A 23,958-nucleotide genomic window follows, 5' to 3' on the forward strand; every position below is an offset into this window, starting at 1 on the left:
GTGATTGAAAAATTTCACGTTATCTTTTGTATTTCAGAAAGATTCAGATTTACTACTTTTTTCAAGATCTTCTACAGTGGAAATCTTCGAAAAACCATTTTATGAAGAATAGCGTGACCTCTGGAATAGAAACCTTCAAATGTCTTTTTGGAGGGTCTATACCTCCGAAACATACGACTGAAAAGTAAAAAACAGAGTTCTATCTCGAAGGATGGTCGTGAGGAGGTGAAGAAAAGCGTAAGCCCTGAAATAGACCCTTGGGGCACCCCGCACTCGACAGATTGTCCTCAGGGAGCAGAAAATCTTGAACAATTCGAATGTTGCATTGAAAATTACGATAAGAACGTGTTAACAGTGTTTTGCATACTTTTAATGGAACATTGTTTCCAAGATCTTCAACAGTGGAATCTTCGAAGAAACATCTTTGAAGAATATAGTGCGACCTTTGGACTGGAAACCTACAAATGGCTTTTCAGAAGCAAAGTACCTCAGAACCATACGACTGATATGTAAAAATCAGTGTTTACTCTCATAGAATGGCCATAAGAAAAAGAAGAAGAGCGTGAGCCCTGAAATAGACCCTTGGGGCATCCCGCACTAGACAGATTGTCCTCAGGAAGCAGAAAAACCTTGACCAATTCGAATGTTGCATTGGAAGTTACGATGACAATTTGTTTGAAGTGTTTTGTATATGTTTATTTCCAAGATCTCCTACAGTGGAAAATGTTGAAAAACTAGCTTATGAAGAATAGTGTGAATTCTGAAATGGAAACCTTCAAAAGTCTTTTTAAAAGCACTATACCTCCGAACCATATGACTGATAAGTAAAAAGCAGAGTTCATTTCCATAGAAACTAATCTCGAGTGGTCCTGAGGAAGGAAATAAAAACTTAAGCCCTGAAATAGACCCCTGAGGCCCTCCGCACTTGATATATTGTCCTTAGAGAGCAGAAAAACCTTGACTAATTCAAAGGTTGCATTGGCAGATACAATAAGAATCTGTTGAGAGTGTTTTGCATACGTTCAATTGGACCTTATTTCCAAGATCTTCTACAGTGGAAAACTTCGAAGAACCATCTCATGAAGAATAGTGTGACCTCTGTAATGGAAGCCTTCAAATGTCTTTTTAAAGACATTATACCTCCGAATAGACCCCAGAGGCACTCTGCACTCGATAGATTGTTCTCAGGGAGCAGAAAAACCTTGACCTATTCGAATGTTGCATTGGAACCACACGACTGATAAGTGAAAATCATAGTTCACTCTCATATGATGGTTATATGGAGGAAAAGGAAAGCGTCAGCCCTGAAACAGACCCTTGGGGTATCTCGCACTCGACATATTGTCCTCGGGGAGCAGAAAAACCTTGACCAATTCAAATGTTGCATTGGAACCATACGACTGATGAGTAAAAATCATAGTTCACTCTCATATGATGGTTATATGGAGGAAAAGGAAAGCGTCAGCCCTGAAACAGACCCTTGGGGCATCTCGCACTCGACATATTGTCCTCAGGTAGCAGAAAAACCTTGACCAATTCGAATGTTGCATTGGAACCATACGACTGATAAGTGAAAATCATAGTTCACTCTCATATGATGGTTATATGGAGGAAAAGGAAAGCGTCAGCCCTGAAACAGACCCTTGGGGCATCTCGCACTCGACATATTGTCCTCAGGGACCAGAAAAACCTTGACCAATTCAAATGTTGCATTGGCACCATACGACTGATGAGTAAAAATCATAGTTCACTCTCATTGGATGGTCATAAGGAGGATAAGGAAAGCGTGAGCCCTGAAACAGACCCTTGGGGCACCCCGCACTCGGTGGAACGTCCTTCCGGAAGCAGAGGAACCTTGACCAATTCGACTGATGTCTAGGAAGGAGCGAGAAGAAACCAATGTCGCCTTTTCTAGCGTGTAGAAACTCGCACGTTTAATTAAACTCGCTTTTTCCCACAACTTCCGTTAATTGCTCGTTAGGCAGTAGCGTGTGCCCCTGACGCTTCCTATAGATCATAGAACGATTGTTACAGATCCACCGGCTCGGTTGGCCTTATCACAGTGTTTCGATCGGATCGGCGATCACGGCACATAGTGCACACAGTATGTCTGGGAGAGAGTGACCCACTTGTCTCGGAGAGATGTGTGCCATCAACTGCTCTTTTAGTCAGTCAGTAGCCGGTTGTCGTTAACAGCATTCATATAGGTACGTGCAGGTGGAGGAACACGTACGGTTTCATCTCCTTTTCTCGGTGTTGCAGAGCGCGCGGACTGTGTTTCATTTGAAAATTGTTAACTTTCGGATGTTAGTAGGTTTATGTGAGCCTTAGAGGAATTTGCGCGTCCGAGGAGGTTTTGGATGTTCTGAGCCGGAGGTTTTTGGCATGCGACCGAAGTTGTTTTTCTTTGGTGAGTCTTTTTATCGTCCAAAAATTTTTTTTGATATGAAAATTTAGAGTTGTTGTGTGATAATGAAAGAAAAATTCATTGTGAATTTGGGAATTGAACCAGGCGGTCGCCCATCCAAGTACTGAACTGGCCCAAAGCTGCTTCACCCCCAGAAAAAATTACTGAGATGCTAATTGAGAATTTTTCTTCAATTGGATCGGTAATTTTTCAGATATTCGAATTGTTTCAAATGTCTATAGCTCCGAAAACATCGAGCAGATTTCGACCATTCGAGAACTTTACAGGAGCATTAAAACCCTCGATCTTGGTATTCTATGTAGCCCTTGAAAGTTAGGGTGTTTTTGAGATTTATCAAGAGTCAAGATCATTTTTATTGAGATCAATGTAGGGATGTTCAGCATATTCGAATGTTTTACAGGGTGAATAGGTCCCCAAACTTTTTTTTAATTTTCATATGTTGTGATTTAATCTGGTCGAAAACATTCTTCTGAAATTAGTGGATATAGAAACTTCCCTAATTCATCTTTGATTTGGATTTACGAAGTTGATGTATTTGGAAGAAGTACAGAAATAATAAATTTATGGCAAATTTTTTCCCGTTTAAAAAAAAAAAAGAATGAAGAATTCCTTCAAACTACAATAATAATAAACGTATATGAAATAACCATATTTAAGTGAAAAAAAGTGCATTCTTGAAACAAAATGGAAAACGAGAAAAAAGATTTGTCCACGTGGTGTTATAAGAAGGATTACCTGCCAAAAACGAAATAAATTTCTTATATGGCTTACACTGCTTACAGGGTGTATTTGAAGCTGAGGCTTTTTTTTCAACAGTAGGCAGCAATAGTCAAAATGAAGCGTTTCATCAAAAATCACCTATACAAAACTTTCAAAATGACAAAGTTGAAAAAAAAATTGTAAATGATTATGAAATAGATCCTAATACGACCCTAGACCGTTTGTTAGCTGAATTATCGCAAAGCAGTGGGAAAAAACTCATCTCCTGATTCTACAATGTGGTTTCGTTTAGGATATTGGCTCGTTCGATATTTACGTGGTAATGAAAATGGAAACTTAGGATTGCCGAATTGTTCTCATTATTTTCTAGTAACTTACACGATTTTATGAAATGGCTCATTTCGATACCAACTGACAGAAGAGACTTTGGTCACAAGTGTAAAAAATAGAATAATACTTAAAAATCTCACCAATAAAATTCGTAGAAATTATTCACGGATTTTCTCACAATGGGAATCACAATCTTCTTGTACATTCCAACAATCGTCGTAAAAATGGGATGAAATGGCGGAAACATCATGGCACTTTTTCAACATAACTAACATAAGCACTTTCAAGAAACTGCCTCGATTTTCAACATTTCTTTTCACCCTAAATTGTACGATACAACTATTATGATTCTCTCAAAAGTGACCTGATGCATCTAATCCGATGAACTTGGTACTGAACCATTCATTGTCCAGCCATATGTTTATGTTTTGTTTCGTTTTTGCGATGCCTTCCACAGTCCCGTACTTGAAATTCAATGAAATTCTGTCGAACTTCTAGGGGTTGTATCTCAGACATCTTGGATATTTTATGTAGACAATTTTTGGTTGAACGACCTTCTGTCAAAAAAAAGCCTCACCTTTGAAAACACCCTGTATAACTACGAGGAAAAGTAGAAAGGAGGCACTTACTTTCTTCCTAGCCAAGAGAAGTGGGAAAATTTAAATGATCGAACCATAAACTACAATCAGAAGCCGAATTATCCTTCCGATATGTATTCGATAATGGGCTATATGCACCTGAAAACTAGATACATTTCAAGATTTGATTTGTTTAACGACTGGAGAACGTGTTAAAGTCGATGCCGGGCTGGTTTTTTTCACGTAAAATTTATCGTTACAACTCCTCGGACCATTAACGAGGCAAATTCGACAACACATAATTTCCTCGGAGCCATTAACTTGAATTTAATGTCCTTTCCGAAAAGTTTCCAGCAATGAATCGGAGGATTCCACAATTGATTTGACAGGGCGGATCCTCTAATCTATGCTGCGCTTTGCATATGCGTGTGTATTGGAGAAATATGGGACGGAGATGATGGAGAGATCGGGATTCTGTGGTTTGAAAGCGTGTTCTCGAAGAAATTTAGGACAGAGATGATTAAGAGATCAGGATTCTGTGGTTTGGATGCGTGTTCACGAAAAAAATTAGGACAGAGATGATAAGAAGATCAGGATAGAAAATTGAGTTTTTGTTATAGACTTACTGTCATCACAAATAGCACTTCATGATTTGGTATTTCAAATGTCGAGATTATAGACAATAGACTTCAAAATAATGGCGTCTGTGCTTCCTATCAAACTGGGATGCTGTGGTGTCTTAAAGTCTGATCATATCTATTCTGACAGCTTTCATGGAACTTAGGTCTCTACCTTCGGTGAACAATCACATCTGGAAAAAAGCTAGGTAGAGATCTAAAAAGTCCATATTAACCTTGGAACAAAGATACATTTACGAGGATATATTGAAAAATTCTTGTTTCTTCTTGCTCTGCAAACCAGACCTCCACAGCTTTCATTACCTCCTCGTTGGAAGAAAATTTACGACCTTTTAAACTTTTTTTCAGTTGAGGAAAGAGATGATAGTCGGATGGAGCCAAATCTGGTGAATAAGGGGGGTGTTCTAGTAGTAATTCAAACCCTAAATCACGAATTTTTTTGCTTGGCAACGTGAGATTTGTGTACAGGGGCATTGTCCTGCAAAAACAAAACACCTTTGGATAGCTTTCCGCGTCTTTTATCTTTAATTTTTTTCCGTAGAGTGGTCAGTAATGTCGAATAGTAATCTCCGGTTATTGTTCTACCCTCATCCAAAAAATCAATCATGATAACTCCATGGCAATCCCAAAAAACTGAAGCAAGAACTTTTCTAGCAGATTTTTGGACACGAAACTTCTTAGGTTTTGGAGAACCAGAGTGTCGCCATTTCATCGATTGTTGCTTTGTTTCTGGATCGCAGAAATGTACCCAAGTCGCATCCATAGTTACAATTCGGTTTAAGAAGTCTACATCGTTTTCAAATCGAGCACAGATCGTACGCGATGCTTCTACCCTTGCACGCTTTTGGTCAGCATTCAAACATTTGGGGATCCATTTTGCAGCAATTTTTCTCATGGCCAAATTGACGTGAACTATATGATGAACGCGTTCGTATGAAATATTCAGTGCTTCGGATATCCGTTTCAGCCCAATTCGACGGTCTGATAAAATCATGTCATGAACTGCATCGATATTTTCGGGGACTGACACAGAAACTGGCCTTCCCGATCGGTCATCATCTTCAATGGAAAATTTACCTCTTTTGAAGCTTGCAGTCCAATTTTTCACGGTCTCATACGAAGAATATTGATCACCAAGGGTATTAAGCATATCTTCGTAAATCTGCTTACCTCTCAACCCTTTTAAATACAGGTACTTGATGATGGCTCGATACTCCAATTTTTCGATTTTCACAATTTCGCTGGACATCTTCTTTCTTTCAATTTATTGTGTAACTCTGGTTTACTTTTTTGACCTCAAACATCACATTGACACTTCTGATGAGTTATTGTTCGTTGCTATGGTAACACAATATATTTTTATGCATGCCATTGTTATGAGCATATCAGGATCTGCTCTGTGATCTTAAACATCAAGTTCTATTGATTTCTTCAGAATCTGGATTACTTTTCCCAGTTTCTCTTTTGAATTTGGTTGCAGCATTGTTCAAAATCTTTGTATTGGATATAAAGAGATGGCGTTTTCAATACAACTAGAAAAGACAAGGCTGATAATGCCAGCGCTTTCCTCTCGATGTTCACAGTCGTTTCCAAAACAGTAAGAGGTTCTACAATTAACGATAATCACAGCATCCATATCCAGCAATTTAATCACGTCTATACCGCACCTTTCGCTCGATAAAAAGCCCTAGAATTCAGTAGATCCTTTGCAATTTCTGTTCTTGCCATCCATATATCTGTGACCATGTTAATGAAGTGGCAGAAGCGGAGTTTTTGTACTGAGGAATGGATACTCTATGTAATTTAAATAATGAGGGGGCGTTACTTTACCGGTAGCTGTGAGAAGATATTATTCAATCAAGAACAACTACCGGAATATAACAGAATGGTGGTTTCTTATTGACAATGGTCTCATTACTACTTGATTGAAAACAAATACTCCGAACAGTGATGTAACACAATACGCATTGTATATTTCAAGGTGTTATACCAATTAAGATGGTCATTAACTGATGATATCTCGAGATATTGAATCCGTTGAGACAGATACATACAGCACAAGGGTGGGTATATTTTAGTAGTAGATTCTTGAGGTCAAAAGAAACACTTTTTCCTTTACAATTATTTCCGAATCCGCCTGCGAGGACCAAAAACCGATTAGCTTCCTAGTGTTGATTCTTGAATCGTCTATTCTCAACCTATCATCAAGATATCCATAGAACAAAAATCCTTACAATGGAATATGATTGGACGCAGCGAGGCAATCAGCTTCGTAAATCATAATCAAAGAAATATGTTCAATATATGTTAATCAAGGATTCAAGAACTGTCGACGATGAATGTTTTTCAGCGCATAAATTCGTTCGATAACAAATTTAATCTTTATGGACGATTTTATGTTGGGTCATAATGAAAAATCAACTACGTCTGTTACTTCACCATCGTATAAATACGCATTAGGTTGAAAAGGACGGTAGAAACCTGTCGATCCATGATTTTTAGTGTCTCCGAAGCTTATCAAGCCGTGTACACCTGTTTGGAGATTATGCTAATGAAACCGCGTTCGACTATTCATAAATTGTTGTAAATGTAAGCGAAGTGGGGTGCGCATTTACTGACAACTATATCCGAGATTGACACTCTGTCAGTTAAACGGAAGTATAGATTGTTGAGGTCGAAAGAAACCATTTTTTCCGAATCTGCTTGGTTTAAAAGATACAGGCTGTTGAAAACCCATGAAAAATGTTAGTTTTAGTTCTATCTCACGAACGGTTTCATCGAATGAAATTGGGAAAGGGATGATAGTCGGATGGAGCCAAATCTGGTGAATAAAGGGGGTGTTCTAGTAATTCAAACCCTAAATCACGAATTTTTGGCATGGCAACATGAGATTTGTGTGCAGAGGCGTTGTCCTGCAAAAACAAAACACCTTTGGATAGCTTTCCGCGTCTTTTCTGTTTAATTTTTTCTCATAGAGTGGTCAGTAATGTCGAACAGTAATCTCGGGTTATTGTTCTACCCTCATCCAAAAAATCAATCATGATTACTCCATGGCAATCCCAAAAAACTGAAGCAAGAACTTTTCCAGCAGATTTTTGGACACGAAACTTCTTAGGTCTTGGAGAACCAGAGTGTCGCCATTCCATCGATTGTTGTCTTGTTTCTGGATCGTAGAAATGTACCCAAGTCTCATCCATAGTAGCAATTCGGTTCAAGAAGTCTACATCGTTTTAAAATCGAGCACAGATCGAACGCGATGCTTCTACCCTTGCACGCTTTTGGTCAACATTCAAACATTTGGGGATCCATTTTGCAGCAATTTTTCTCATGTCCAAATTGACGTGAACTATATGATGAACGGCGTTGGTATGAAATATTCAGTGCTTCAGATATCCATTTTAGCCCAATTCGACGGTTTGATAAAATCATGTAATGAACTGCATCGATATTTTCGGGGAATGACACAGAAACTGGCCTTCCCGATCGGTCCTCATCTTCAATGTAAAATTTACCTCTTTTGGAGCTTGCAGTCCAATTTTTCACCTTCGCATACGAAGGACATTGATCACCACGGGTATTGAGCATATCTTCGTAAATTTGCTTACCTCTTAACCATGTTAAATACAGGTACTCGATGATGGCTCAATACTCCAATTTTTCGATTTTCACAATTTCGGTGGACATCTTTTCTCTTTTAATTTATTGCGTAACTCTGGTTTACTTTTTTGACCTCAAACTTCACACTGACACTTCTAATGAGTTATTGTTCGTTGCTATGGTAAAGCAATATTTTTTTTATGCATTGAACTGATCAAGGCTAACTAGATATCAATACAATATCGTATTCCGAGAGACAAACTCTTCTAGTTATGAACCTCGAAATTTCATCGAGCTCAGTCCAACGAATTATTAACTGACCACATCTTTTTGAGAACTTTTCGAAGGTCTTATGCCCAGGGGAGCAAAATGCTTGGAAGAGCACCTGAGAGCACAGGAAATGTCTACGATAAATCGAAAAACAAATATTGGAAACAGCCCTGGTGTATAGTGCAAAGGAGGTGAACAGTGTGGAAGAATTGGGCAACCCAGGATCTAATTTTTATCGATGATTTTTGCAACTGCAACTCTGTTAAAAGAACATTCACTGATTTAAAACACCCTGTATTCGAAATAATAAACCAATTACCTCTGATAGCCACGGGCAATCTCGAAATCGACAATAATTATCGATTTTCCAAGCCACCAGGTCCATCATCCATCATTATCAAGAATTTGGCGAATCTCATTCAGCCTCATAATTGAGTAGGAAGGAAGAGAGAGGAAAAACAGGTGGACCATCCACAAATAATGAGCGGCCATGCACAAGAGTACTACAGCATTTCCGATGGTCCCATCATTGAAACCTGCCGCCACACAGGGTGAATAAGCTCTGGGGCGATTGAACTCTCTTCGATTGATCCTGTATATGTTGCCGAAAAGAACAGGTCGTGGAATTTCAGATAGAACCAGATCCGTGCAACATTTTCGTGAATCATTGCCCTCTCTGCAGCCTGACTCATTCGGGATTGTTTTCCATGAAGATATAACTCGACAAATGACAGATAAATCATCGCATTTTTATGGTATCTCTTGCACCATTGATGTTGCCGCCGAAGGATATGGTTCGGAGAAACTACTTTCTTCGAAAAATACTTTCGACTGCTGGTCATTTTCTCCGTACGTCACCTGATTATGTTGATATCGCTCCTGTCAGGAAACTGTTAGTCATGGAACTGATGGAATGCTGCACCATTCTGAAATTCCCAAGATATCGATAGAATAAAGCTATGTGACTAAAATAGTAAGAATGACAATGGGTCACCTTCGATTGGAAACCTTTTTAACCAGCCCTTAGAAGCGGGCTTATGATAATCGGTTTTAGTCGTACAAATTAGTAAGTTTTTCATGGTTCAAAACAAAATGAATGAAAAGCCTACTCCATCGCTAAAACGGATATCTGAAGCACTGAATATTTCATACGAACGCGTTCATCATATAGTTCAAGTCAATTTGGACATGAGAAAAAGTGCTGCAAAATGGATCCCCAAATGTTTGGATGTTGACCAAAAGCGTGCAAGGGTAGAAGCATCGCGTTCGATCTGTGCTCGATTTGAAAACGATGTAGACTTCGTGAACCGAATTGTTACTGTGGATTAGACTTGGGTACATTTCTACGATCCAGAAACAAAGCAACAATCGATGGAATGGCGACCGTCTGGTTCTCCAAGACCTAAGAAGTTTCGTGTCCAAAAATCTGCTGGAAAAGTTCTTGCTTCAGATTTTTGGGATTGCCATGGAGTAATCATGATTGATTTTTTGGATAAGCGTAGAACAATAACCGGAGATTACTATTCGACATGACTGACCACTCTAAGGTAAAAAACTGAAGAGAAAAGACGCGGAAATCTATCCAAAGGTGTTTTGTTTTTGCAGGACAATGCCGCTGTACACAAATCTCATGTTGCCATGCAAAAAATTCGTCATTTAGGGTTTGAATTACTAGAACATCCCCAGTATTCACCAGATTTGGCTCCATCCGACTATCATCTCTCTCCTCAATTTTTGTACTTGCCCTAGAATTCACCACCTCTAGATCAATCCAAAGTAGAGCTGTTAGGTACCAAATAATTCGTTTAATCTTAAACTACCTGAAGATATTCCTCTGGTAACGAAACAAGTGTCCTTGTTTAACAACTCATGTTAGTGAATATCATTCGATTCACTTTTTATTTTAACCAAATCCTCATAAGTAGATCAAACCGACCATGGCTAAGATAATAACAAATCTCTTGGATCAAATCATCATTCGTCACAGAATTCACATCCTAATAGAAAGTGACGGTTTTTCCCTTCAAGAAACGATACTACGACATTTCGTAGATGGATCAGCTGATCATCGGAAATGCTGTTCCTATCATTTCTGGGTCGAATCAATTTCTCACGTTTTTATATTCTCTCTTCTTCCTTCCTAGCCAATTATAAAAGTGAATGAAATTCATCACGGGCCTATAATAAAGGACGCCTCGAAAATTTAATGATAATAATTACGCTGCATTCGGCGAGAGTTCTCGAAATTGAATATACACGGTGATTTTTACAATGTTACCATCTCCTATTTGGGAGATAATCTAAGACTTTTATTGGGGTGTCAGAGGGGCGTGGAACAGGATGTGTTAACCGTCATAGAGTTCATTTAAATCCAAAATTGACTCTTGAAAAAATAAGTGGAGAAACAAAATTTCAATGTCAAAATATTTTGTTACTCAACATATTCTCCTCTTGATTGGATACATTTATTACAGAGAACCTGCAACGTCTCTAGACCTTTCAAAGAAAATGTTTCTTCTATTTCTGCAAACCAGACCTCCACAGCTTTTAATCTCCTCGTTGGAAGAAAATTTACGACCTTTTAAACTTTTTTTCAGTTGGGGAAAGAGATGATAGTCGAATGGAGCCAAATCTGGCGAACAAGGGGGGTGTTCTAGTAATACAAACTCTTAATCACGCATTTTTTGCATGGTAACATGAGATTTGTGAGCAGGGGCGTTTTCCTGCAAGAACAAAACACCTTTGGATAGCTTTCCGCGCCTTTTCTCTTTAATTTTTTCCCGTAGAGTGGTCAGTAATGTCGAATAGTAATCTCCGGTTATTGTTCTCCCCTTATCCAAAAAATCAATCATGATTACTCCATGGCAATCCCAAAAAACTGAAGCAAGAACTTTTCCAGCAGATTTTTGGACACGAAACTTCTTAGGTTTTAGAGAACCAGAGTGTCGCCATTCCATCGATTGTTGCTTTGTTTCTGGATCGTAGAAATGTACCCATAGTACCCATGTACATCCATAGTAAAAATTCTGTTTAAGAAGTCTACATCGTTTTCAAATCGAGCACAGATCGAACGCGATGCTTCTACCCTTGCAAGCTTTTGGTCAACATTCAGACATTTGGGGATCCATTTTGCAGCAATTTTCCTCAAGTCCAAATTGACGTGAACTATACGATGAACGCGTTCGTATGAAATATTCAGTGCTTCAGATATCCGTTTTAGCCCAATTCGACGGTCTGACAAAATCATGTCATGAACTGCATCGATATTTTCTGGGACTGACACAGAAACTGGCCTTCCCGATCGGTCATCATCTTCAATGGATAATTTACCTCTTTTGAAGCTTGCAGTCCAATTTTTCACGGTCGCATACGAAGGACATTGATCACCAAGGGTATTGAGCATATCTTCGTAAATCTGCTTACCTCTTAATCCTTTTAAATACAGGTACTTGATGATGGCTCGATACTCCAATTCTTCGATTTTCACAATTTCGGTGGACATCTTCTTTCTTTTAATTTATTGCGTAACTCTGGTTTACTTTTTTCACCTCAAACTTCACACTGACACTTCTAATGAGTTATTGTTCGTTGCTATGGTAACGCAATATTTTTTTCATGCATGGAACTGGTCTAGGCTAACTATAGATATCAATACATCCTAGTACTTCTCAGATCTTGCACCTTTGAAGTTCTCAAGGATCCTTTTGGGGTTTGTGCTCTTTTCCTGGCAAGTGTATTGGCCTCTTTTTGATTCTGAACAGTATCAGATGAAAAGGAAGTGTTTCTTTCGACATCAAGGATCTACTATTGAAATATTTATACGAGTCAAAGACATCCATCGTTGGCTTAGGTACCTAGGACTATCGAAGTGGACTGGATAGCAGAAAAATGAAGAATCGATGGCAAAATCTATGGTCACAGCCCAGCTGACCGTGAAATGATGCATAGGCTTCGGTCGTTTTGTTCCATCAGTTAACACTCTTCCTTAGCCTACATTCCGACAGATTTGCTCTTCCATATCATCGGAGAAATATCGCATTCCGAGTCATTGTGGTCGGTTCGTCAATTCGGAATTTACGACTAATGATAGTGCATAATGTTCTCTGTTTATGGCCGGAGCCTAAAACGTGTCTATATAGGATGGAAGTGAAAGAGATCGCAGAAACAGGTGCTAGGATTCTGTAATTATCGAAAATTTGTCGGTTTTATCGATTGTGAGAGATCTTTCTAAGCGGTGTTGGAACTGTAATGATGAATGGGTTTTCATGGGAAGTAGAGAGACAGATGACCTTCTTTTCGGTGCACAAAAACACAGAATTAGGCGAACATCGAATATGGGGAGTCTTTGACTAGTACAAATATTTTAACAGTAGATTATTGAGGTCAAAAGAAACACTTTTTTCCTTTTCCATTTTTTCTGAATCGGCTCGGTTTAAAAGATACAGGCTGTTGAAAATCCATGAAAAAAAAATTATTTTTTGTTCTACCTCATAAACGGTTTTATCGAATGAAATGAATTTCGGAATATAGTTTTTTATTTATTTGATGAATCTTTTTAGAATATAAGATATCACCCACGTCTTCCAGTTTTCTCATTAGGACCATTAAGTACTATAAAAATATCAAAAATTCAAAGAACTCAACTCTTGAAACTACTTTGGACCCTATACAATGAATATTTGAACGTTTTGTAAAATAAAAGTATTTTTCATATTTTCCCGTATAATGCGCCGTTTTCGAGTAATTTGATGTTCAAAAATTAAAAAGTATCTATCAAATTTGAAAAATTGGGTACTTTGGCTGAATACAACTCTGTTTAAAATATCCACAGATGTGTAGTGTCACAAATTCAGCTCAATTCTTCATGAATTCATGAATTCATCAATGAAAACTCAAAACGATTGTATCTTTTTATCAGGTTCGAATCTTAAAAAATGGTATAGAAAAAAAGCGTTTCTTTTGACCTCAACAATCTACTGTTTAATATTTGAACAAGTCAAAGACTCACTCTGTATCGCTTGCTTTTTCTATAGGAGTAGTGAAGAATGCTTTAGAATATTGTTAAACGGCAAGGCATCATACTCAATTCTCATTCAACTTTGGTTCGATGAATAGAAGAGTAAGTATTAGATACTGTTCATTATATTACAGTATATTTCATAAATTATTATGAATTTTGAATAAACTTCATTGAGCCTCTGAGTTTTTCTATGAATTTTTCTCAGCTATACCTGAAACTCCTCAAAGAGAATTGTTGTAGAATTGAACTACTAGACAACAGAAGGAAGGAAACTAACATAAAGAATAAGATAAACACAAGACATCATATGGCAATTTCATAAAAGAGCAAATATCTTCAATTTATGAGTATTTCAGTTAATTCTCGACTGGAAAAAACTTAGGTTTGATCCATTTTAGCAATCGAATAACATCAACAAAACAAAATGATATATTATTCACCAAAGATCAAACGTGTCGATTAGCCTATTACAAGATTCACGATGGAAGTGTTGATTGTTGAGTTATGAGTAGACTTCAACTAGAAATTCGCATCATTGTTGTAAATTTCTCAGATTTCGACTTTCTACAGAGAATGTGTGAATTCGTGAATTGATTTATAGTTTCACTCTCAGCTCAGCGTTGGTCCTTCTGAACGAAGACTAACCGTGCATTGAAAGTGAAACGAAAACTGCTGGTTTAGGTTAGGGACCTCAAATGATACGGTGTGCTATGAATAAATCATCGATGAAATAAGTGTAGGTATCTCATGAGGAAATCGAGAGTTGAACAACACGAAACTTTATGACGGATCTTTGGCGTTTTATGATGGATTCTTTCGATGTACAGAAAAGTTAGTGCTTTTCTGTATTCCATATAGTCCATATTCTATGTTTCATATCGATTCATATACTCAAAGATAAGGACCACAGAACGTTGAAAAAGATTGGAAGGCATATTTTCTCTCGAAATTAAGATATCGCAATGAATAAGGGAGGACATGTTCAAATAGAGCAACATCTGAGTGTTCATAAACATTCTCATAATCATAGACTATTGCAGACTCACAAAGATGCAGTCTTTGACTCGTACAAAAAATAAACCATCTGTGATATTCGGAGAACCGGGTACTTTGACCGAATTCAACTATGTTTAAAAAATCCACAGATGTGTAGTGTCATAGATTTAGCTTGTTATTTTGAAGGGAATTTTGTTTCTTCAGGGGTGGCATAGCTCATTATGACAACTTAAAATGGCTATATCTTTTTATCAGGGCCGAATCAGAAAAAATGGTATAGGAAAAAAGTGTTTCTTTGGACCTCAAGAATCTACTGTTGACATATTTGTACGAGTCAAAGACTAACCCATACCTTCATATTTTTAGTCAGTTGAAGAGGTAGGACAAGATTTTTTTCCTAAAAAATCATATTTTCGAGAGAGTTGAAGTCATAGTCCCCAAATTCGCAACCTGTACAGCTTAAAATTGACTTAGAATCATCCGAATTGCCGAGTGCTTCCTCTCAATTTTCGTAAGTCGCGAAAAAAATTCACTTGCGCGTCCGGTATTACAATTGGGCCCCGTCCCGTTAGTCTTATCTCCCGGCCAAAATTCCCGAGGTTTTTTCAGCGCACGCTCGGCAGCGCGAGCGGAAAAACAAAGAAATCCGCTGAATTACACGCCGAGATGCGATTAATTTCGTATTCGGATCAATCTCTTCATCTTTCACTTCCAACCTGATTTCGTCGGCACAACTTGATAAGGTTCGAAGGTGAGAGTGATCAAGAGCGAGATCGTACGTACGCTAGCCGCGGATTATAATCGAGCTCCGCTGTCTCTACGAAGGGCGTTCAGATGAGAGCGATATAAACGAATCTCGCGCCATTTTCCCTGTCATAATGACAGATTGATAAGTGACATATGACAGGTGACACATGACAGTTGACATATGACAGGTGACATATGACAAGTGACAGATGACAGTTTTCCATGATGAAAAATATCCACAAAATCCCATGCTTTCGGGGATTTGAGATAGATTCAGCCAGATCCTGGCTTATACACACATCTGTCTGAGCGAATACGAAGACAGTTCATCTAACACCCTTTTCATCACAAGTGAAAAGGCTCTATTAAGAGATACTGAACGTAAAAAAGAATATTTGAATTGAACTAAAAATTTTATTCAGTGAAGATAGAAGGATGTCATAGAATTTCAGTAAATACTTGCTCGAATCAGCAAATAATTAATTTCTTGTTTTTGTTTCAGATGCAGAGAGGGTTACATGCAAGAACTGACCAATAAAATATCAAATACTATTCAAGGTAGGATTATATAAAGTGTTATATCTTTCCTATTGAGGAAAGTATCATTCAAATGTTTATTCTTTCGAAAATTATGCTCTTCAGTATATCTACAGTTTTTCCTGATTAGCTCGTAGGTACATTAGAAAAACTTTCTTGAAGTTGCTCTTTAATCATATGAGGTATCCCACGTTAATGAATTGCAAATATTCATTGGAGTGCTTATAAAGCATTTACATACTAGTAATACTCCTCTTATGCAAATTAAGTTATAACAATATTAGCATCAATCGATAAACGATATGAGAGCTGTTTGTAGTGAATATAAATACGGGAACTAGAGGTTTTGAGAATGTTTCTTCAAGCTTCTCATTTCTAGTTGAACTTTTAAAATCGAAAATGACAAAATGAAACAACACATCAAAAATGTTTGGTTCTGAATTTACCATTATAGAATGAACATAACTTCGCAGTTTTTTGCTTGATGAAATAGTTATATCGATAATTGAAATACAGTTCTAAGTGAATTAACAAATCTAATACCTTTCTACTTGAAAAGTCTCCATTTCAATTCTAATCCACTGAAATCCCTATATACCTATGAAATTTATTAGGTTTCTGTCTTACTCCTTCATTCAAGTCTCTACTGTATTTAGTTCAACTATTTGAATTGGTCATATCCATTTGAATTCTATAGATGAGTCTTCTGCCAACCTCGATCATTTAAGTATCTACTGGATTTAGCTTTACCTTTTGTATCACCCATATCTATATGAATTTCGTTTCTTTCATTCTTCGACTTAAGCGATCATTTTATGTCCATTGTACGAGGATGTATTGATATCTAGTTAGCCTAGACCAGTTCCATGCATAAACAAATATTGCGTTACCATAGCAACGAACAATAACTCATTAGAAGTGTCAGCGTGAAGTTTGAGGTCAAAAAAGTAAACCAGAGTTACGCAATAAATTGAATGGAAGAATTTTTCCACCGAAATAGTGAAAAACGAAAAATTGGAGTATCGAGCCATCATCAAGTACCTGTATTTAAAAGGGTTAAGAGGTAAGCAGATTTACGAAGACATGCTTAATACCCTTGGTAGTCAATGTCCTTCGTATGCGACCATGAAAAATTGCACTGCAAGCTTCAAAAGAGGTAAATTTTCCATTGAAGATGATGACCGATTGGGAAGGCCAGTTACTGTGTCAGTCCCCGAAAATATCGATGCAGTTCATGACATGATTTGATCAGACCGTCGAATTGGGCTAAAACAGATATCTGAAGCACTGAATATTTCATACGAACGTGTTCATCATATAATTCACGTCAATTTGGACATGAGAGAAATTGCTGCAAAATGTATCCCCAAATGTTTGAATGTTAACCAAAAGCGTGCAAGGGTAGAAGCATCGCGTTCGATCTGTGCTCGATTTGAAAACGATGTAGACTTCTTAAACCGAATTGTTACTATGGATATTGACTTGGGTACATTTTTACGATCCAGAAACAAAGCAACAATCGATGGAATGGCGACACTCTGGTTCTCCAAGACCTAAGAAGTTTCGTGTCCAAAAATCTGCTGGAAAAGTTCTTGCTTCAGTTTTTTGGGATTGCCATGGAGTAATCATGATTGATTTTTTGGATAAGGGGAGAACAATAACCGGAGATTACTATTCGACATTACTGACCACTCTACGGGAAAAAATTAAAGAGAAAAGACACGGAAAGTTATCCAAAGGTGATCTGTTTCTGTAGGACAACGCCCCTGCATACAAATCTCATGTTGCCATGCAAAAAATTCGTGATTTAGGGTTTGAAATACTAGAACACCCCCTTATTCACCAGATTTGGCTCCATCCCACTATCCTCTCATTCCTCAACCGAAAAAAAGTTTAAAATGTCGTAAATTTTCTTCCAACGTGGAGGTAATAAAAGCTGCGGAGGTCTGGTTTACAGAGCAAGAAGAAACATTTTTTCTGTAAGGTCTAGAGACGTTGCAGGTTCGCTGTAATAAATGTATCCAATTAAGAGGAGAATATGTTGAGTAATAAAATATTTTGACATTGAAATTTTGTTTGGTTCTATAGTAGGCTAAAAAATTTTCAGTATATTCTCTTATTTCGTTCTTTTTCTATAAATAAGTTCATATCTCACCTAAAATTTTATTTTAAACCATAATTGGAAAAAGAAGAAGATGAATTAGGAGCTTTTCTACATCGTTTCATTTTCATTGTTGAAAATAAGAGTTTGAACCTTCCACCAGTGAAATACTCCATTCAAAATGACCAATCTATGATTCTTGCTTCGTTTTTCGGTAACCTGATTTCGCCAGAAAAAGTGTACCACGAATAGGACAGCATCCTACATTGTAATCCTCAGATATTTCGTTTTTCCTTCGCGTGTCAACGTCGCTCGCTCAAACTCGTTTGCCTCAAATGAATCAATCTTTCGACCATGGTTCTTATAAAATTTATCCATTAACAGTTTCGCCGCAGTGTTACATATAGTCAATGACCGTATAATTCTATATTTCTACGTGTATAAATAATAACGTTCTGCAGTTCAATTTGCTCCTTTTGCATACCTGCCCAACCGGCGTCCTTGCTGAAATAAATCCTTACCATGGCTAGTTGATTAACTTCGATGTTTAGCGAATGAGGGAAATCATACTGGGACATGTCATACCCTGAAATTTGGGTTGAATTCTGTTCGTTGAACTTGACGTCATCCTTGAGGGTATTCAGAGGAATTGGCTCTGGTTTGAAGGTATTTTCTGAAGAACCTAATCTCTAAGAAAGTGGTTGAATCAAGATCTGATTTCTGGCTTCTCAAACCCTCCAACTAACGGGAAGATATCCGTGCTAGGTCAAGGAATATCCACCTAGAGCAGGTCCAATTTATTCAACAAAAACACCTTATTAACTCAGTGTTCCTCAGTCCAATTCCAAATCGGAATCTATTGTTATTAGGAGATATTTACTTTAAATGTTTTCATTGTGTGTATGTAACATAGGCGAATGTATCAGTCACACTCGTTGACTTCGTGCATAATAATGGGTCTCACATAAAAAAAAAGATACAACCTAATTAGCAGTTGCCTACTATTGCTTAGTTTACAGAGCGTGGTATTGGTCAAAATGATAACGCCGCGGTGTTTCTAGATACAATTCCGCTGAAGAAATAGCTATTCTGATGGGATCCAATTTGAGCAGCGATAGCACAATGGAGAAAATGGTACAGCAGTTTCATCACACCTAGTTCATTATCAGCTGTGAATTGTTAGTGGATTTTTTTCGTTCAAGTGTATCTCAATCAGCAGAATGAGACTTGGAGGTGTATCCTGTTCGTTAGCCACATACGAATGCCAAGAATTGCATATAGTGTTGCTATTACACATATGTGTATGTTTCGAAGGAGCTAAATTGTTCGAGGCGTTGCATAGCAATGTGACCTTAAGGTTTTTTATGCTCCAAATCAGGAATGAAGAGCTATTTTCTTTAGTTACAGAGTTCTAATAAACTCCAATATCTGCTATGCTCGAAAGCACGTCAGGTCCTTAGAATTTCGTCTTGCAACTCAGAATTCTGACTTGTATCTCAGAATTCCAACATACAAGTCAGAATTCTGTCTTGCAGCTAAGAATTCTTACTTATATTTCAGAATTCCGACTTACAACTCAGAATTTTTGTGGGATACCTACCGGAATTTCAACCTGTAACTCCCAATATTTACTTATATCTCAGAATTTTAACTTGCCACTTAGAATTCAGACTTTCAACTCAGAATTATGACTTCCGTACCAAAATTTCGACTTCCCACTCAGAACTCTGACTTTAATCTCCATGTAAGTCCAACTTACAAGTCAGAATTTCGACTGCATCTCAGAATTCTGGCTTGCACCTCAGAATTCTGACTTATATATCAGAATTTCGACTCGAAACTTTGAATTCTTACTTAAATCTTAGAATTCCAACTTGAATTTCAGAATTTTTCTGGCATACCTATCAGAATTTCGATCTTCAACTCCGAATTCTTACTTACATCTCAGAATTTCCATTTGAAACTCTACTTTCCACTCAGATTTCCAACTTTCAACTCCGAATTCTTATTTAAATCACAGAATTCCAATTCACAACTCAGAATTCCAACTTGCCGTTCAGAATTCCGACTTTAAACTCCTAATTCTTGATTGTATCTCAGAATTTTGATCCGTATCTCGAAAATCTGATAAAGAAGTAAGAATTCTGACTCGTGCGTCTCGGCATTTCAAATAACAACTCGGAATTCTTACTTGTACAGCAGAATTTCGAATTGCAACTCAGGATTTTGACTTATATCTCAGAATTCCAATTTGTCACTCAAAATTATGACTTACAACTCCGAATTGTTCCTTGTATATCAAAATTCTGACTTGTGTATCTCGGCATTTCTAATTCAAATCGGAATTCTTACTTTTATACAAGATTTTCGAATTGAAACTCAGAATTTTTGATTTGTATCTCAGAATTTCAATTTGTCACTCAAATTCTGACTTACAACTCTGAATTGTTACTAGTTTATAAAAATTCTGACTTGTGTACCTTGGAATTTCAAATTACAACTCAGAATATTAACTTATTCAAGAAAATTTCGAACTGCAACTGAGAATTTTTACTTGTATCTCAGAATTCCAATTTGCTACTCAAAAGTAAGATTTGTAACGCCGAGTTGTTTTAAATTGCAACTCAGAATTCATAGTAGCATCTCATAAATTCTACTTGCAACGAATAATTCTGACTTAACTCTCAGAATTCCAAAGTTTTACCCAGAATTTGAAATTGTATCTTGATAATTCCTTCTTGCAACTAAGATTTCTGACTTATGTTTCAAAATGCTGACTTGTTACTCAAAATTTCAACTCGCATCTCAGAATTCAGACTTGCAACTAAGTATTCTGACTTGTATCTCAGAATTCCGACTAGCAAAACTTAGAATTCTGACTTTTACCTCAGATTTCCTAATTACAACACAGAATTCTGAATTGTACACCGGAATTTCGAATTGCAACTCAGAATTTTGACTTGTATCTCAGAATTCCGACTTGCAACTGCGAATTGTTACTTATATCTCAGAATTCTGACTTGTATCTCCCGGAATTTCGAATTGCAACTCAGAATTTTCATCTGTACCCCAGAATTTCGAATTGCAACTCAGAATTTTGACTCGTATCTCAGAATTCTGACTTGTGTCTTAAAATTCGAACTTGCAATTTGTAGCAACTTTTCAACCTACTAATAATTGGTACTGACATCGTGAATATCGAGCAAGCGGAGAGAGAGAGACCGCGTTTTGAATTATACGGGTGGTCCAGAAAACACCGACAGAAGAAATGTATCTTTGTCCAAATCGTGAACATTTCTGGTTCAATTGAAATCGGTTCCAGAACAAGAATGACGATATCATCGCACGAAATCATGATTAGACGGTTAATGTATGCAAATAACACGAACTGCTGATTGAACTTTCACAATTCGATGTTATTACATCGATTGGCAATAGGAAGTTCGCACTTTATTACAGTTGTTACTCTGACGAGCTGCAATTCCGATGAATTACACGTTGTAACCGGCCAGGCTTTGGCACGTTCTCAAAGTTTGCTGACACGCCGCTGGGCATCGCCTTTTACCTTTGCGAGGTCCTTCTGGTCACCGTTTCATTACGCTGGCTGGTTTTTCTCTTGGACTTCTTCGAATATACAATTGTTTTTGTGAGCATGTCGAAGAATTTCCACTAGAACATACATGGATGAGCTGGCATTGTTGTGAATGTAAACAGAGCTGGGTAAAATACGAAATAAAAATATTTTAGTATTTGAAATACGAAATAATGTGTATTAAACACAAAATAAAATGTATTTTGAATCAATAGGTATTCGAAATATAGCTACAAAATACCTCAGCGTCAGGTAATTGATTTACCACTCGCAAAGTACATTTTAGAAAAGTAATTTGATGAAAATTGCTGAATATACAGGGTGTTTTCAAAGGTGAGGCTTTCTTTTGTAAAAACTCATCAAAATAAATCATTTAACCAAAAATTGTCCCTATAAAATATCCAAGATGGCTGAGATACATCCCCTAGAACGAAACAAAACATAAACATATGGCTGGACAATGAATGGTTCAGTACCAAGTTCATCGGATTAGATGCATCAGGTCACTTTTGAGAGAATCATAATTGTTGTATCGTGCAATTTAGGGTGAAACAAAAATGTAGAAAATCGAGGCAGTTTCTTGAAAGTGCTTATGTTAGTTATGTTGAAAAGTGCTATGATGTTTCCGCCATTTCATCCCATTTTTACGACTATTGTTGGAATGTTCGAACAAGAAGATTGTGATGCCCATTTGTGAAAAAATTCGTGAATAATTAAGACGAATTTCATTGGTGAGATTTTGAAGTATTATTCTATTTTTTACACTTGTGTCCTAAGTCTCTTCTGACAGTTGGTACCGAAATGAGCCATTTCATAGAATCGTGTAACTAACTAAAAAATAATGAGAACAATTCGGCAATCCAAGTTTTCATTTTCATTAACGTAAATATCGTACGAGCCAATATCCTAAAAGAAACCACATGTTCGAATCAGGAGATAAGTTTTTTCCCACTGCTTTGCTATAATTCAGCTAACAAACGGTCTAGGTTCGTATTAGGATCTATTTCAGTAATCATTTTCAAGTTTTTGTTCAACTTTGTCCTTTTGAGAGTTTTGTATAGGTGATTTTTGGTGAAACGCTTCATTTTGACCAGTTCTACCTTCTGTTGAAAATAAAAGCCTCACCTTCAAATAAGTACACCCTGTATATTCGTATTTTAATTGAAAGTTATTCAAATATACTGCCTAGTGACGTCAAGAATGAAAACTGCACTTGGTGATCCCAATTTAGTTCTGGAAATAATTCTTTCAACAAAATATGAAGACATTTTCGAAACATCTTCACCTACTTCTCGTTGTTCCTACTTATAGATGTCTGTGAAGGTTATTTCCTATAAGGAAAAAACTGTTCTGTGGCTGAAATCATGTCGCATAGAAACGAGCGATAAAAATGAAAACTGTTTATGGTTTCGATTTGATTTACGACACACGAGTATCATCAAATCGTTTGTCTTCGAGAACACTTTCTGTTTAGATCCATTGTGTGCTAGATTCCGCTTTATTCTTGATCGACTGGATGAGGACAGAACAATAGGGAAACATATATTTAATCGCATTGTGACATAATATTTCATTTTGTATTTACCGAGGTTTAGTTACACTGTCGTAAACAAGAATAATCGAAACCACTTCCTCCTTTAGGGATCATCTTTTTCGCAATACCTTCGAAATCTATAGATGACACAAGAATGAAATGGATAATATACACTGCGCACCACTTGATAGGGATCACGTATAATATTCAAACATGAAAGTACCATATGCAACTTATTCAGATTATGCAGATTTGTGCGATGAATCCAATCTAGATCCATTTGGAGTACAAAAAACGTATGTATGAAAGAAAAGATATTTCCCACATTGTTCGCAATAAGTATATGTAATAATTGGATTCGAGTAAAAGTGAAGAAGCATTTTACGTTGAACAATGGCTCGAATTTGTTCAAGTAGACGAACGAAAGTTAATGACTCCATTCAAATATTACTTAGAATGTTACGTTTTACGAGACGTAATTCTAAGGACACAAAATTGGGGAATAAACTTATCTATTTGTGCTTTAAATTATATAATCGCGATTTAAGTTGAAGAGTAGTTGTTGTTTATGGTTTTCTTAGGGTAAATCGTCCAGTAATGGTTGATCTTCTGGCTTACTACTATTAGGATACTATTTAGGAGCTGTGCTGTGAAATTTTGATGTTCAACAATTTTTTTGCGTGACTAAAACTACGAACAACTGGTATGGTCGAGAGAAAATGAAATGAACCATAAGAATATCTGTTTAAACGCCTTTAAAGCTATTATCCCAATTTTTTACGAAAGTAGGCAGGACAAGGGGAAAGAGAAACTATTCAACGTGTGAGAAAATAGCGAATTAAATCAATTACTAGATTCAGAGAAACCTGA

The 23,958-nt window shown here is 37.0% G+C and overlaps 1 protein-coding gene across 1 annotated transcript in view; it reads left to right on the forward strand.

The window, feature by feature from the left end:
* The first annotated feature begins 2,147 nt into the window (after positions 1–2,147).
* Positions 2,148–23,958, forward strand: part of LOC123319101 (serine proteinase stubble) — a 29,262-nt gene continuing 7,451 nt past the window's right edge. The window contains exons 1-2 of the mRNA XM_044905951.1: positions 2,148–2,410; positions 15,827–15,882. Coding sequence (XP_044761886.1) covers positions 15,843–15,882 — 40 coding nt within the window. The 5' untranslated portion in view covers positions 2,148–2,410; positions 15,827–15,842. The remainder of the gene's footprint in view (positions 2,411–15,826; positions 15,883–23,958) is intronic.

This window comes from Coccinella septempunctata, chromosome 8, assembly GCF_907165205.1.
Source record: "Coccinella septempunctata chromosome 8, icCocSept1.1, whole genome shotgun sequence".
Lineage (NCBI taxonomy): Eukaryota > Metazoa > Arthropoda > Insecta > Coleoptera > Coccinellidae > Coccinella > Coccinella septempunctata.